Consider the following 17,729-nt stretch of genomic DNA (forward strand, 5'->3'; position numbering starts at 1 on the left):
TTTAAAGAACATTGATTGTAAACAAAATTAAACTGCTTTCTACATCAAATTTTATGTACATGTTCAGCTACATTTTCTGAGTTTTGTCATCCTTGATTTAAGCTTTATGGATCTTGCTACTGACCAATACATTCTTCAATGTTAATTGAAAGCAACTTAAAACTGGAATCAGGTATCTTGTACATGTACACTACAGCCATAAGGTTGATTCTGGAGCCATTTATTCAATATTTTTTGACGCCCCATATATAATTAAATAGCCTATAATAAAGACCTTAAAGATGAGGTATACCATTTTCCCCCCAAATCTATTTAAATGAAATGACCACATGCCCATATGTTCTTAGTAAGAGTTAGCCGTGTCATACTGTAAAGGCATGATTTTAATTCAGGCCATGAAGAGTCTTCACTCTGAGTGAGTGGGTGTTTCAAACCATACAGTATTTTTTTAGCATAAAATGTCTCTTTGTGTTTCCACAGACCATCAGTCTGTTCCATACTGCAGTGTCATCATAGTAACAAAAAGAGGAATCACATGCTTAAAAAGGCTTTTATTTCAAGTTTGAATGGCCAATGTTGATTGGAAGAACAATTGCAGCTGATAACTCAAAGTACATTAAAATCATCTCAGTTATTTTATTTAAAAGACAAAAAAACATGTACCTATCTTTTAAGGTAAATCCTGTATTTGAACTAGTCTTTATGCTTTTATTATTGTTATTTTTATTATATTTTGCTTACATGATATATCCCTGAAGGATGTTTTGTCAAATAACTGAATCAAAGTTGGCACTAAGTATTATGTAGGGGGTTTTATAAGGCAAGGAACAAGGAAGTCAAAGGGAGGCAGAAAGGTTACATTTTGTCCTTAATCCAGCCCTAAGAATCTGAGGGGAGCTGTCCAGTGCTGAAAACACGTCAGACTCAATCACTATTATGTGTATATTGCAATGCATTGTTTGTGTTTTATAGCTACTAAAGGTGTCACAAAATTCCCTCTTAACAGATCTCCCGGGGGATTGTGGGTGATTGCTTGTGATTGGCTGTCTTGTGTGTGTCCACTCACGTCTCGAGTGTTCCTGTGTGATGGTGTGGTGTTCCAGATTAATTGCTGGGTTTATAATTAGCTTCATGGATTATTTCTGGACTGGCCCATTTGTGCTCGCCGCTTGTACGATTCATTCTTGGTTTCTCACTGCCACCTTGTGGACTTTCGTTTTTCTTCCTGTGAGATGTGTCATGGTGTCGTACGTTACGTCTTCACCATTCAAAAAACATCCTGTCTGCACAAAAAGTGGGCAAAATCAGATGGAATAGATAGACGACAAAATTATAGGATCAAGATCATCTGCAAACTTCTTTATTGGTGTGTATTTATTAAGAACTGGTAGCGAAATCACCAAATGGATTGGATGTGGGAAATAAATAATTTAAAGAAATTAAAGGAGCATCCAGGCTCGTGATTTAGCCTTTTTTTTCTCCTGTTGTCTCCTTGTTTTTTTCCACAAGAACAAAACCCATATCTGGATCTCTCCCCCTCCCCTCTTTGATCCTGATCCCTCCTCACGTAATGTGTTGCTCATAGCATCAAAACTTCAAGTCCATGTTCGTGACCGGGATTCAAATCAGAGCTATAAAGATCTGAAGACAATCAACACTTCCAAAAGTCACAGTTTAGGGTCCGAAAGCAGCGACATTCAATGTCAAAGACTCCCGGACTGTCTGCAGACAGGCTCAGCTCCACAGATGTGCAGCACCGCTGGAGGTTTCAGCACTCACAGTGACTCATTCGTGCTCAATGACAATAAACAGACAAGGCTTGCTTTAATTGTCCGCAAATCAAGCCTTCTTCAACAAAAGCAAGGTCACCTTGTGGGATCTATAGCGGAGCACTGAAGTACAGAAATAGTCCTCCTCCTTTTTCTTCTTCTTCTTGGAGTAGCACGGCAGTCTCTTCTTCTGGGATTAATTGGTGGTAAATTCGGGGTTTTTTCAACCCTTTTTTCTTTCTTGATCTGCACCTGTTCACCTGGAGCCACACACACATAAGGTAAGTGACTGTTCATTTTTTGGGGTTTAACGCGCCTTAACTAAACAGACTCTCATCTTGGAGATGCTCTAACAGGTGTTTTATGAGGTTTCTCTCTGCAAAGAAAATTACAGGTTCAAATGACAAAATTGGTCTGTGGGTTGTATATATATTGCAAGTGTAAACTGTTCAAGTTGAAGAGTTGAAATGTTTCGTTATATAATATTCTTATACCTAAATGGCGCGTTAGTAAAATTATGCATGTGTTTCTTCTCTATGGCTATGGCTGACTTTAACCTGCACCATAGTCACTAATGCAGTAATCACATTGTACTGTTTTCAAAATAAAAGCCAGGGAACTGGTCACCATACAAGCCAAATATGAAAATATTTAAAATGACAATAATCTGCTTTTTGAATCGTTATTTGCATGTTTTGGCCTTTTTTTGTGCATGGCCTTTCCTTTAGAAATGAATTATGTGACCCAGGTTTCATGTGATATTTTCTGTGGTGAGCATTTTATGATATGAAAAGGAGAATCTGTGTGTTTGCTGTTTGCCATCATCCATCCTCCCCAAGTGGGAGCACTGGTGGACCTGTACTTCTTCTACCAGTGAAATGTTATGGCGGAACTTATAAGTATCATTTTTTTCTATCTTTGCATTTCAAGCCGATTAATGAGATGTTAACTTGTGAGACAGGCTGTGTCCTTGTTGTCTACAGGTCGCAAATTTGAGCATCTCTTTTTTTTTTTGTTCAAGAGCCGCATTCAAAATGCTCTACCGGTTTTGTCTCTTTCTCTCTTTTCTTCTTGAACATTTATTCAGAGAGATTTTGGGGGCATTCAAGGGGGAAAAAAGAGTCAGGCTTTTTGAGGTGAGGACTTTGGCACAGGGTCTCGGGAGTGATGGCGGCGTCTGCACCCTCCTCCTCCTCCTCTGGCGGCGAACCGGATCCAAACTCGACAAATTTACGACCACCGGGCTCAAGTAGGTCCATCACAGATAAAATGCTATTTCACGTGTGCTATTTACTTTGTGGGCAATGCCATAAATCATTTTCATCGAGGGGGAGAGAGGGGAGGAGGAGGGTGACAGAGGGAGGGTGGGGGGGGGGAAGAAAATCCGCTGCCATTGAAAAGGCTTCCTTCGTCACAAATCACCACCGTGTTTCATTGAGCATCTCACAGACCTCCCGGCTTCTGCTGACAGACGAATCTGCTGTCAAAAGCTGCTGTCCTCTGCTATCATTACACAGACGGCCATCAGCCAGAGGCAAGCCACCGGAACAGCTGATCAGGAAGCATTCAGAGAAATTATTCTTATTAGTTTATGTTGTTGTATAGCCTAACAATTATTATTATTATTTCAATGATAAAAATAATAATAATAATAATAATAATAATAATAATAATAATTATGATGATGATGATTATTATTATTATTATTATTGTTCTTATTTTAAAGGGTTGCATTTTTTCCCATTAGTTGGGTTATGTTGCACCCTGAATAAAGTGCCTGCATGGGGAAAAACAATTAATTGCCTCTGAAGTGGCTTTTAATTCAGCCATGTTAAATTGCCCCTAATGGTACACTTGTGCACTGTAGCCTTCAGGAAAGGGGGGAAGCCACTTTAGAAACCATACAACCACCGCCGTCCTTTCATTGTCAGCCTGCATGAAATAAAAAGCCTGTTCTGCTGAATGGAGGTCTAACATCATGTGACAGGTGAAGATTTGTGCACATGACAACAAAAAAAATGGTGAATTTAACCTCTGTGGGAAATGCACATGAATATCTTAACAAGGCAAAACGTTTGTTTATTTTTAGTCTGCCTTCAGACTGCACCTTTGAAAAATTGAGGTGTGAATGCAATGGTCAGCACATCTTTCTTGTTTCTTTTCACCCTTTTCCCAGTGTTAAAGCTGTTTCTTTGTTGTTTTTCTGTTAGTTCTTTGTCGCCCAGCTGGTCTCCTCTGGTGTGGAGAAAATCACTGAGTGCTGACTTAAAGTGCGACCAATGAGCCGAGCAGGGCAATGATTTATGTAATGATCCAAAGCAAAGGGTTAAATTGGGATGTGAATGGTACTGCCCTCTTTTCCTCCCTCTCCCATCCCCCCCCACACACCTCCTCCCCTAAATTGCTGCTTCTGAGGACCTCGTTTTTAGGTGCCCCGCCCCTCTGCGTGGCTGTGAGCCCTTGATAACGCAGTAATTCTCTATCTGTCAGCAGCCAGCCGCTTCCTGTCTTCTGATGCTCGCCTTTTTAAAAGCAGCATCTTTTTCACTCAATTAGATCTTTAGGTTGCATGGCGTGAATCCAAAACGGCTAATTAATTTTAAGTCCTTGCCCGGGTCATGAACGGTGACATACAGTGGAAGTGGGCTAATTCAACATGCAGGGGCCCCGATGTGTTCATGTTGAATCATCCCAAGAGTCATTCTGGATATTTTTGTCTCAGCACACGACATCACTCGTCTCCTCCTCTTCCAACATTAAATCGAGCAAGATAAAAAAAATATATATATAGGCCTACTCTAAAATAGCTTTATTGTAATTATTCTGTCTAATTGTTTTCTTCAATTACTTCAGGCTATGATGCTTGGTGTGGAGTTGCCCATGGATGTACTAGAAAATTGGGAATGAAAATATGTGGTAAGTTTCCGCTTCTTTTGTTTTTATTTTCCAATGCAATTATGGCAAAAATACATCTTGTTTTAATGACGAGATCAAGTGTTAAGAGGTATTATACTGGTGAGCATGAGTCAAGGCTGCACGGCCTGCATCCTTTTCCTCGCGGCACAAATGGAAATTAAACGGATTTAGATGAAATGGATTTTGAAATGTCATCAAAACAAAGATTGACCAATAAATGTCCCGATATTTTTTTTTTTTAGCAAAACCACACAACTGGTCATGATATTTATCCAATATTATAAAATAAATAGGAGCATCAAAACTATGCTATAGGCCTCATCCCTGTGCTGCAGCTGATCAAATTAAAGAATAGTTTCTGCAGGATAGATTAAGCGATATTTCCTGCGTGTAAGTCTACTTCAGTCTCTACACCAAAGACAGGCTGACATTCATCATCATGGTGAAAGTCACGCGTCAGTGCGCAGCGCAATTTTCAGGTATTTTTGACCGACACGTTCTGCTGGTTTCATTAAGGACATTTAATTAACACGGAATATAAAAAAGATACAAAACACCATGTGGGGAACACGAAAACAAAATTGCAATCTGGTTGGATTACAAGAGGGGGGTCAGTAGATGTTTACAAAGTGCAAGTTACATTTATCCCTTTTCTGTAGAGATTTATGTTAAATGTATTTCATTACGATATTCTAACTAACAGTAGACTTTACTGATAGTTTTATATATTTACCAATTGAGCATCTGTGCTGAATTGTTATCAGCTTTCTGTGCTGTTTGCTGTGCACATCATCATCGGAGGAGCTGCAATAAGAATTTACAGCCGCTACATGACAGCGATTTGTTTATGCTTGGCTTCAGTTGGATGCTGATGTCACAGGGCTCAACACCCCACAGGGCCCCCCACCCATAAATAGAACTCCCTTTGCAGGATGGGTCTCTATACTCACAAGACGAGAGAGAGAGAGAGTAGATCCCCGGAGTAAGAGATATAGAGGAGATTAAAGTCAGACATGGGAGAGGAAAATTATTAAAAAAAAGGCCTTAAAGGGTTTTAAAAAAAAACAAGTTTTAACTCTCATCATGTTCGGAAATTGTAATCATCCTGCGGACTCCTCTTCTTCCTGTAAACGTTTAGGATTTTTGCAGAAGAACAACAGTCTTGAGGAGAGGAGCAGGATTGTGAGTTCCTTCAAGGAGCGCACAGCCAACATGCTCTCCTGCGATAACGGAGGCGGGGAGGCGCATTTCAGACGCACAGAGACCGATTTCTCCAACCTGTATGCCAGAGGTAAGCTTCAGAAGACAAACTGTTCATGATAAAAATAATTCACCTAACATTAAACTTTGAAAAATGTACTATAGGAAATTCAAATAGTGTCTATAGAAAAAAGAAAACTTACGAAAGATGGTGATAAAAGAAAAAAAACTCATTACTCATTACTCAAAACACTTCTAGTCGATTTTTTATGTCTTTATTGAATATGTTGATAAATGGAAGTCTGCCGTGCTGTTTTTGACTCTTTATTGTGGATTATCATGCATGATGGAAAATATGTGCAATATGAGTGGACTGTAGGTTCATTATCAGTTATTTGTATGATGAGCATTTAGACAACTTTTTTTCTTTCCATTTTTTGATAGTACATTTTTTATTATTAGGACTGTAGAGACAGCTAAACATTTGCAGAATTTGGGTCCAAAACCAATTTACCCACAGAAACAACAGTGTTCAATGCATCACATGGTGTTATGGTATCATGTTGAACTATTGACTGGAACCCAACGTTTTGGAATTTGCACAAAAAGTAATGATTCAACATGTTTTACAGGACATTTTACTGTAAAACTGTAAAAATGACACTCAAAATGTATCCATAGACAATGTTTAGATTGAGGTTAAACAGCACATACATATATAAACAAACATTAATTTAATAGATGCATTTTGTTTTTCAGATCTGTTGCCTGCTAAAAATGGAGAGGAGCAGACCATGCAGTTCTTGCTGGAAGTTGTGGAAATCCTTACCAACTACGTTCGGAAGACTTTTGATAGATCCACAAAGGTCCTGGACTTCCACCACCCTCACCAGCTGCTGGAGGGCATGGAGGGCTTCAACCTGGAGCTGTCCGACCAGCCCGAGTCCCTTGAGCAGATCCTGGTGGACTGCAGGGACACCCTGAAGTACGGAGTGAGGACAGGTGAGAACAAAGAGGCCTGAAGGCGCGGTACGACCTGCTGCAATCAATAACTCTCATTAGATTACATGCCACAGTAATGATTACGGATAAGCAATTTTCTCCCACAGATTCTCTCATGATTAATTGTTTTCTGGAGATTACAGTGCTTTGTCTCTTTATCAATGGCAGGACATCCCAGGTTCTTTAACCAGCTGTCCACTGGATTAGACATTGTTGGGTTGGCAGGAGAGTGGCTGACCTCCACAGCCAACACTAACATGTAAGTAATGATACAGTGTCATTGATCAGTTCACATTTTAATGAATCTTTTCACACAATCAATGAACCGCATGACTTGGATTAAAACAATATGAAAGTCATACAGTTCATTTTTTTCTGCCTTTTCTGTACTGATCTTTAAATGGCCCCTGTAGAATTGAGGCTTTAATTCTGAGAGCGAAAGTGGCAAGCATTAATTAGCGTCTTTGGCTAATGAGCCTGTCAATCAAGCAGGAAATAAAAGTTACAAAAAGGCAATATCTGTAAAGCCAACCCTCCAACTGTATTGTCCTCGTGTGGTCACATCATTCAGCCCTGCAGGCAAATTAAATTGCATATTGATTCACATTCACAGTTAACATGGTGTCTTTGTTTCATGAAATGCTTCTCCTGTGACACAATGCCAGGAGGGGACGCAGCATGCCCTGAAGACCATCTCTACTCATTATGAACTGCTATTAGTGGAACACAGTTTTTACATTGCAATGAATCCTGGCTTTTGTCTTTCATGACTCTGCAGTTTGTGGACACATTGTGTGTATAAGATACATCGTGATTGGTGCCCCTTGAACAAAAAACATTTCTCAAGGGTGTTAGAATGCATTTAATTATACTCAAGCAGTTCCACATCAAGTTGAAAATGTCAGGTGCAGGACAGTCAATCGTGGCTAAAAGAGCACTAATCACTAAGTTTGACAGGAAATGTCATTCTACAAAAACTACAGGAACTCCCCTCCTTCCTCCTCTCTTCGGCTCTACTGTCACAGCTTTTCAAACTTTCAGAATTTTAAGTCTTTTGACTCGTGCAAAACATGAAAAAACTAGGAAAAAAATCCCACAATCTGTTTTGCTCTTGATGTTAAATATCTTAAAACTTAACACACAGGTTTCCACCTAACACAGAACTTAACAAGTGGTTGGGTCATATGCAACATTGTTGATAACTGAATTTAGAAAATAAAACTGACAGCATAATGAAATCTTGGGATCAAGTTGAAAATACACTCATAAGTGTTCAATGATAGACACAATGTGTTGATCAATTCCATTAAACTTACAAAGTCAAAGAAAAAGCTTTTTAAAGGATTTAAAAGTTGAATTGCTTCATTTGTGGTTAATAAAACCACGTCTTATACTTCATAGATCAGTTATAGACTATTCGTTTAAACATACGTTTGACTCATGTATATAACTACATAGTCATCTGGAAAAAACATTCAAAATATCTGAACCACAACTGATTCATGAACCACTTATTATTCCATTAGTCATAATAACTACTGTGACTCATAGATTACTAATGTTTATAAATGGATTATTACAACATTATTACATCATTTCCCTTTCTAAGTGCTTATAGTTGGTCTATGAAGCATGTGTAAATGACTTAAAAAACATTTAAAGAACAATAAGTAAATTAATTCTTATTAAGATGCCGTATTAGAAAGTTGGACCAGAATCTGTTTTTTATTTGAATATAACATTTGGATTATGAAATTGTAGCAGATTCAAACTTGAATAAACTTTTATAAGAAATGGTTACTACGCGTTATGGTACCTCATGTTTTCAGCAAAGTCTTATCTCCTCCTGATAGTTACATTTATACATTTACTGTAGTTTTATCATTTTCTTTTGTTGTCTTCAGTGACAATGACTTGAACCAGAGGGTGGAGGTTGTTACATACTTGTAATTTACCTTTATTAATGACTCCATCAACCCTAATTAGCCCTGCCAGATATTGACTCACACTAATAGACTGACAATCACATCCAGGTCTTACATAATCAGAATGACTGAGTGTCGTCTGCTTGAATGGATACAGTGAAATTAATGTGTGACATCTGCGACGTGGCATCTGACTTGTTTATACTTCCCCTCCATCCATACTGTATGTGTGTATGCTGCTGAAGATGCTGAGGGGCACAATGTCACATTCTTTAATGTCCCACTGATTAATTTACTCTCTCTTCGCTTGAACAGACGGATACTTATGTACTTAGAAGAATATTGGCCTGGAGAAGAGGGATGAGCCAGCCTTTGCTTTAACTCAGAGGAGATAGGCTCTTCTCTGATGCACAGACTTTTTAATGGACTTGTTTCATATAGAAATAATTAAACACTCTAGAGGGTAAAAAAATAAAGAAAACCTTCCTTTCGATCACCTCAAAGTGCAACTGTGCTGATTACAACATCTAACTGTGTTTAAAGATCACATTTCTTGCTCATTTTCTGCACAACCCCCCCCCCCCCCCCCCTATCATCTGAATCATTTTACTGCAGCAAACGACCATTTCTATAACAACAAGATGGCATTCTTACTGAAGTGTGACTGTGTACAGAATGCTATATCATTTATACTAAGAGCAGCATGCTCAGTAAATAAGCTGTGCAATTGGTATCTAATGGTCATTGATCATTGGTATATATGTAAAATGATTGTTATTTTACTTAGACTTACACACAATGAAACACATACAGTATATAAAGAGAAGATCATGCTGTATCTGCTACAGGAATGATATCTTTAACACATATTTAAATGTTGTTGTTTTCTTTTTGTTGGCTCCAGGTTTACCTACGAGATCGCGCCTGTCTTTGTCCTCATGGAGCAGCTTACACTGAAGAAGATGAGAGAGATCGTTGGCTGGAGTGATGGAGAGGGTGATGGAATATTTTCTCCAGGTGGGAGCCGATCACATGACTGAGCAGGAGCTCAGTAACTCTGAGTACTTGTACATGAATGCATCATCAGACGTCAAAGAATTTGTATGTGTTTGTGGATTAGATTTTTCATGCCTATAAGCATCACTCTAATGATGTAGTCTGAAAAGAAAGTGCTGATTTAACGACATCATGTTCTACTGGGTAGCTTTATCTATAATAATTAGTCATAATTTGATTACACTGGATTTCATGAACTTTAGTAGCTCAGTCATAGGAACTCGGGTAGGGAACTAGAGGGTCATTAGGTATCAACACAATGTGGAAATTAAAGCCGGTTGTTGGAGAGGTGCTGGTTCATTTTCTTGAGTACTGTCCAGGTGCCCATGAGCAAGCTACTGAACCCCCAACAGCTCGGGCCTATACGTGTGTGTGACGCGTGCCTCACAATAACACAGTGAAAAGTGGATTAATAAAGTATATGAAATTTAATACAAGAGATCCTCTGAATTGAGATACCTTTTTTATATTGTTGTGATTTTCCCAATGTTGGGTAGTTTATGTTTGTTATTTTCTTTCTGATTTTGTATGGCTGCTACCTTGGCCAGGTCTCTCTTTTAAAAGAGATTTTAAAAATGAGTGAGACCTCCTGGTAAAATATAGCAATAAGAATTAAAAATGAATTGCCTGAAACATGCGGCTGTCAAATAAATGTAATGCTGTCTTTTTGTCCTAAAATGTGTGGACTTTAAGTTATTTGTGTTCAGTACACTGTAACATATGTTTACCTAACTACAGTATTTACTTTCTTTAGGAGGAGCAATCTCCAACATGTACAGCGTGATGATTGCAAGATACAAATTCTTCCCTGAAGTAAAGACCAAAGGCATGGCCGCCGCACCGCGACTGATCCTCTTCACCTCAGAGCATGTAAGTCCATCTCTGCCCTTGTACCTCTAGCTATTCCTGACTAACTGTTTAAGTTTCTTTTGCACAAAGTTTAACAATCACTGTCTGTATTGTGATTAATTCATGTGTTAATTCAGAGCCACTACTCAATCAAGAAAGCCAGTGCAGCTCTGGGATTCGGGACAGAAAACCTGATTCTCCTCAAAACGGATGAAAGGTTGACTTCATTCTTAAAACACATGCATCCAATCTGTTGAGAGATACAACATCTGGATGACTTACGCCTTTTTTTGTTTTCTTCTTTGCCAGAGGAAGAGTCATTCCTGCGGATTTGGAAGCTAAAGTAATAGAAGCCAAGCAGAAGGTGAATGCTGATGACAATGATTCAGACATTGTTCCATCCTTACCTTCATATATTCCTTTCCCCAATACAATAAGAAACCCTGCTCTGTGTCCACTTGTAGGAAAGCAAAACATTAATGTGAGTTAGAGTGGCGAGTTTGTTTCATTAAAGTGCTCATATGTGATTCTGCCCACAGTATAAAAGTGCAGCTCCCGGAGCTTATTCTTCAAAGGTGAAGTGATGTGTGGGCTATAAGAAATGGTAAAGCAGTGGGTGCAGATTAGAAGATTATTATTATTATTTGAAAGATGTATATGAAAACCCATCTCTTTGATGTCATCAATTAGAGAGGCAGGATGAATTGAACATCTTCAATTCAGCCTAGAGTTCTAACCGAGTCTTTTTCTGGTGCTTTTATTTTGAAGGGGTATGTTCCCATGTTTGTGAATGCCACGGCTGGTACCACCGTCTATGGAGCCTTTGATCCCATCAATGAAATTGCAGACATCTGCGAAAAGTACAACATGTGGCTTCATGTGGATGTAAGAGATTATTGATCATCTTCTCTATAAAAATGAACATCCGCTGTGGATGTCAGCTCCTTGTTCAGATACTGTAATGGACATAAACAACCTTCCTGTAATAAATGTTTTGTGTCCTGTGCAGGGTGCATGGGGGGGAGGTCTGCTCATGTCCAGGAAACACAGGCACAAGCTAAATGGAGTCGAGAGGTAAGACAGTATATCATATGAACGTCTTTTTGTATGTTTGCACATACAGATGAATGAATAGGACTCATTTACCTTCTTTTTCTTCACTAATCATTATTGGCCTTAACTTTAAGTAATCTAAATGTTGTATGTTATATTCCTCTGAAACATTTTGGCTTCATGCTTTAAGGACTCAAAAGAAGATCCAAAGTCACAATGTAAAGTGCTAACAAAAGGAAATGTGCCACATTTAAGTGCCAACAAAGCTACTAGCAGCTTGTTGCAACTATAGACTGTATAAAACACAGACGTAGTCTCAGTGACATCATCCATTGGTTTCTTTAGTGGAGTTTTGACGCCAAATGAGCAATGTTGTCTCAAACCAGGCTGTGTCTGAAACTGCATACTTTCATACAATTAATACAAATATTTACATCAACTATTTGCATTCCGAATTAATTGTTTGCAGTTTTGTGTATGTAAGAAGTGCCTTGATGAATACTAGATCAGCCATCACTTTCAAGTGTGATACGGAGCTCACTTGTCGTACTTATCTCCCCCTCAACACTGATTTTCAGACGGAGCATAACAGCCAGCCAACACATTTTTACAAACAAAAATGATTGTACTGTAATACATTTTATGTGTGTTAAAATGATTGTTGTTATTTACATCCCGACCATCCTGCTAGTCTGGTGCCAGCTCATTCAATGTAAAATCATAATATGTGATTAACAGAAACACATGACTGATGACGATTATGTGACGCAGAGAGGACTTGGTTTTGTGTTGCTACAAATATACTTCTACTAATCTATGCAGTATACACTTTGAGTATGTTGTAGGAAGTCTGTTAGTATTTGGTTTCGTACACAGCTTAACTTTCAATCAACCTAGCAACAGGCAAAGTGGAGGAGCTGGAGCCAATCAGATTTCAAGGGGGGCTCAGGGCACCCAAGTCCATCTCACGATCCTCCCCTGCCTTTTAGTTAGAACTTTTTTTGAAAATTTGGCCAAAAGGGCGTCCCAATATGCCCAACTTCTTTGAAGAACAATATTTCAGTATATAACAATATAACAGTATTTCTTAACATATGTCTTTGAAAAGACTCGTGTATTTCAATGTCTTCTATGATTTCAACATTGCTCCTGCCTGAAAACACAGAAAAATACACACACACACACACACACACATATAAGCGCGCACACACTCACAGAGCTGTGTTTACTGTTTCAATATCTGTGCAGGGCCAACTCAGTCACCTGGAACCCCCATAAAATGATGGGAGTGCCTCTGCAGTGCTCTGCCATCCTGGTCAGAGAGAGGGTGAGACTCTGCTGCCTGCTGCACACAGTTCCATACTGCTGCACAAATGCATGAACATACAAACATTCCAACACACATTTAATGATTTATGCTGGTGTTTAATTAACCCTACTGTTTCCTACCACCACTTTATCGTTTTCAGGGGTTATTGCAAGGCTGCAACTCCATGAGTGCCGGGTACCTCTTCCAGCCAGATAAACAGTATGATGTCACATATGACACAGGCGACAAGGCCATTCAGTGTGGACGCCATGTTGACATCTTCAAGTTCTGGCTCATGTGGAAGTCAAAGGTGTGATTTTTATCCTCATAAACTTTTTTTGTATTAGCCTCAATTGTGATAGTAACAATTCCCGGCTCGTTTTCTTTTTGGTTTGTTTGTTTTATAAAATGTTTCCTATAGGGAACTGTGGGATTTGAACAACATATCGACAAGTGCCTGGATCTGTCAGCATACCTCTACAATACAATCAAAAACAGAGACGGCTATGAGATGGTGTTTGATGGAGAGGTGAGAACACTTATTCCAAATATTCTAAAATGTACAGCCAAAGACTCACCGCACTGAGCCATCAAATGAATCTAATCATCACTGTCTGCTTAACATCAATTTTTCTTCTGTGATTATAAATATCAATACATTTAGTATCTCAACTGGGTTTTAGGATTGCATCATTTTGCACTGCTGGTGACATGACAAGATGATGCAAAATGACAAGGCAGTTTTTTATTGGTACTACAAATGTTGTTCTCATTTTCTGTTATCAGCCGCAGCACACTAATGTGTGTTTCTGGTATCTTCCACCGAGTCTGCGCGGCTTGCCTGATGGCGAAGAGAAGAGGGAGAGGTTGCACAAGGTAATGACGTGTCAATCTGCTCTATGTGAAACATTTCTATTTACTCAGACTTATTCACAAAGGGTGTGTTTGGATGAAGGGATCCATCCAAAACTGTGACAGATGGTTGCATGTGTGTAAACTTGTGTTTTGATGCTACCATTGAATGGTTTCCATGACAGGTAGCACCAAAGATCAAGGCGATGATGATGGAGTCAGGGACGACGATGGTGGGTTACCAGCCTCAAGGAGACAAGGTGAACTTCTTCCGCATGGTCATCTCCAACACCGCCGCTACCAGGTCAGACATTGACTTCCTGATCGAAGAGCTGGAACGACTGGGGAATGACTTGTAAGAGCACACCTGAACCCTTCTCCCTCGACTAAGCCATGACCTTGGCTTCATGTCTCTTGTGTTTCATAAAGACGTTGACATTTTTGCTTACAGGTCTTATTTGGCAATGCACAACAACAATAACAAAAAATGCCTTGTGTGTCTCTTTATTTGTGTCTTCTGTCTTTAGCAGCAATGACATAATATTAAAGAAATGTGCACACATGGTTATCTGAGTTAAAAGGACACAAGTCAAAACTGGAAGAGAATCACAAAAGCACACTGGTATTCTTGCTAAATCATATATTAAGACAAAAAACCGATATGATGTCTATTAAGTGCAAAATAAAGAAGTTACCTTTCGTGGGAATATGATGTAGCAAGAATATCTGAAAGATTCTGTTGATAAAAATGTAATTTAACTGTTGTTATTTATTAAAAAATCAGTTCTAGAAACAGAATGAAATCAAGATATTTTTTCACAGTCACAGAGCACAATGTAGGAAACCTTATAGCATTGAAAGAAACAGTATTAATGTCAAATATGTATATGATGTACTGACTGTTGGTGCTTCATGTCGTCTATGTAATTATTAATTGATATTCCATAGGTAGAACAAAACTCACGACTATACCTGACAGCTGTGTTTTTAGAGATTTTTGTGTAGATTGTGTATAGTATTGTTACATTGCCTTTGTGCCAAATGTGTCCTAGTTTTACGGTGAGAAAATCCTATGTGTAAATGGATAACACAGTATAAGTATGTACTAGATGAATCACTTTATTTATACCCACCCAGAGATAATAATTGTGTATAGGTTACCTGCTGTCCATCTGTAGTGTATCCTTTATTTTCCTCTTGGGAAGCTGTGTTATATCATAATGTTTGAATTTACATTGTAGTCTTTTAGTGTGTTGTGAACCAAAGAAGGGTTGCATCTATGAACACACTCACAGCCTTTATTCTCCCTTACAGACACTTATGTTAGAAAATGTAACTTATGGCCCTTAACTTGTGTGCAATCTATGTTGTGTACGTGTGCAATGTCCTTGTGATTCACTGACTGAATGTTGTCATGACAGAAGGAGGAGGCAGCTCCTATTGCTAAGTGCATTGTTATTGATGAAGAGCACAATGCTGGGGCAGCTTTTATTCTATGGACATATGATTGTCTATAAGTGTTAAGTGAAGTTTAACTATAATATGCAAAGTTCTGTTCTGTCTTAACATGCTCTATAGGCACACTCTTATGTTAGAAAAACAATCTGTGAAGCTTTATTTATCATTGAGAATGCAGTGTTTGCTACTGTATTGAGATTGGTTTATTTATTGAACAATTGTACATTCCTGAATTAGTGGGATGAAAAATCCCTTTTAAATTAAATGTAGGCACTTTAACTTTATGCCATTGTTTGCAGAGTTTTACTGTAGTATCCACAGCATAATAAAGACATGAGCTGTAGATCATCAGTGGGCACCGTTTTTTGTTTTTTTTATTGTGTAAAAGGACAAATGCTCAAATAAAGATATATATGGTAAACACACTTGAGAAAACTTGCTTCTACTCTTCAAATCTATGTCCTTAAAGTTAAGGTCTAATAGGACCTGAACACAACTTGTTTCATTTTGAATCGTGTAAAGTCATAAGTTAAAAACTATTTCTGTAGTAAATCTGAATTTGGGGAAGACAGAGCAACAAAATGACAAAAAAAAAAGTTCAGTTTGTTTTTGAGCTGTTAAAGGTGCGTTAAGGTGTTGATGAGTTTACAGTTGAACTGCCTCTGTTCTGATATCCGACTTTTACACAAACATATCAAATAATCACAGTAGAAAGATCCACAGTATGGTAGATTAATTAACCAGGTCTGATAGTATCCATATAAAACTGTCTACATCCTCTACATCCACCTGGCTGTCACAGTCATTGGTCAGATTAATCACCCTGCTGGGACTTTTTTATTGGCTGATCATCTCACAGCTGAGATTTCACGAGTCTCTCCTGCCAATTCCTTCACTGCTCTCATCACTCTCACTTTTAAGATATTTATCATAAAACGCGTTAGACTGTGCTGTCTTACCATTTTTTTTTCTAAGGGGCCTATTTGGAGGCTCTGCCTGGCTGATTTTTATTTCAACACAGCAGCCATTGAGGGACTGGCTGTTTCTCTCCTCCCATCCTCCACCGGGCAGAAGCTGCTGCTTTGTTTCATGCTTCAGTGCAGGAATCATTACAGAGCCGGAGTCTCTGCTGCGGTGCAAAGTTACAGGGAACAAAGGAATCAAAGAATAACTGCTCATCAAATTATATAACAGAAATCCTCCCAAATCCTAAAGACAAGTGATATAAATACATTGTTGGTTTGTTTGTTGCTCTAATGATTGCTCTGCAGAAGCATCATGACATGACATTGGAGAATCTTACAGTGATTGAATGTAAATGAATCCAGACCTTCCCTGAAGGAGTGACCTTTCAAAAGCAAGTAATCTAATCAGTAAGCCAATCAGTATTTACAAATATTGATCAGTCTATTCAGTAAAGGCCAAATTGTTCAGTAAATTTATTTATATTTGGTATTTAACAGTGAATAAAAGATAGGGGAACAAGCTGATTAAAAATATAGAAAATAGAAAATGAAGTTTAAAGGTAAGAAAAGGTTTCATTTTATAACTATATTTACATTAATATTTTCTAAACGTCCAACTGTTATTTATCCATCTTTTCTAAAAATTGTACTTCTACTCTTAAAAAGGAGGAGATCAGTGCAGTAATATATTTTGGAGCTGGAGTGGCTATGGCTTTGCAGTACAGGCTCATGAGTGGGGGGAGGGTGGGTGGTGTGGGTGTAGGTGGGGTGGCTCTGAACACTAGACTGTGAAATGTCTGTCTCTGCGCCGGTCTCTTCACCCTCCATTTCACGCCTGGCACACACACACACACACACACACACACACACACACACACACACACACACACACACACACACACACACACACTCAGCCTCTTTGGAATACTGCAAATGAAACAAAGACCATCAAATTAGTCGAGCTCATTACTTTGCCTTCCCTGCTTTTTTTGTTCTTTTCTCCATGACCGACTTGTGTGTTTTTTGTTGTTAGTGAATATTTTGAAGTCAAAGTTTCCTCTCACCCACAGTACATTTGACATTTCCCTCTGTGTTACTCCTCTCTCTTGAACGTCCATGAATCTTGTCAGTGGTTTCACTGATGTGCCAAATATATCCGCTGCCCCTGGGAATCACTGCCACATTAGCTTCCTGATAGATACTGACGTTCCCATTGTGCAAGGCAAGCCTAATGAAATGATGATGATGATGAGGATGATGATATTGACTGTGGGCTGCTTGCCAACCCTTCCCCCTTTTTTCCCCACACACCATTAAAACAGACATGCAGCTTTGGACACAATTTAGCATGAAGAAAACAATTTATTTTTCCAAC

The 17,729-nt window shown here is 38.7% G+C and overlaps 1 protein-coding gene across 1 annotated transcript; it reads left to right on the forward strand.

Moving 5' to 3' along the window:
* The first annotated feature begins 1,525 nt into the window (after positions 1 to 1,525).
* On the forward strand, positions 1,526 to 15,814 carry LOC109997102 (glutamate decarboxylase 1). Its single transcript, XM_065962383.1, has 17 exons — positions 1,526 to 2,050; positions 2,857 to 3,018; positions 4,623 to 4,685; positions 5,824 to 5,976; positions 6,645 to 6,887; positions 7,056 to 7,146; positions 9,717 to 9,829; positions 10,623 to 10,738; positions 10,855 to 10,934; positions 11,027 to 11,081; positions 11,486 to 11,602; positions 11,727 to 11,791; positions 13,019 to 13,097; positions 13,240 to 13,389; positions 13,501 to 13,608; positions 13,866 to 13,955; positions 14,117 to 15,814. Exons 2-17 carry the CDS (start codon positions 2,937 to 2,939, stop codon positions 14,288 to 14,290), a joined length of 1,779 nt encoding a protein of 592 aa, XP_065818455.1. The 5' UTR covers positions 1,526 to 2,050; positions 2,857 to 2,936; the 3' UTR covers positions 14,291 to 15,814.
* Positions 15,815 to 17,729: the final 1,915 nt, after the last annotated feature.

This window comes from Labrus bergylta, chromosome 13, assembly GCF_963930695.1.
Source record: "Labrus bergylta chromosome 13, fLabBer1.1, whole genome shotgun sequence".
NCBI lineage: Eukaryota > Metazoa > Chordata > Actinopteri > Labriformes > Labridae > Labrus > Labrus bergylta.

Excerpts from the sequence above, each read along its gene's own strand:
- LOC109997102 (XM_065962383.1), top strand. The coding sequence starts at position 2,937 with ATGGCGGCGTCTGCACCCTCCTCCTCCTCCTCTGGCGGCGAACCGGAT. Across the intron at positions 9,830-10,622 it reads TGATGGAATATTTTCTCCAG|GAGGAGCAATCTCCAACATG; the intron begins GTGGGAGCCGAT and ends TACTTTCTTTAG. Across the intron at positions 13,956-14,116 it reads AGAGGGAGAGGTTGCACAAG|GTAGCACCAAAGATCAAGGC; the intron begins GTAATGACGTGT and ends TTTCCATGACAG.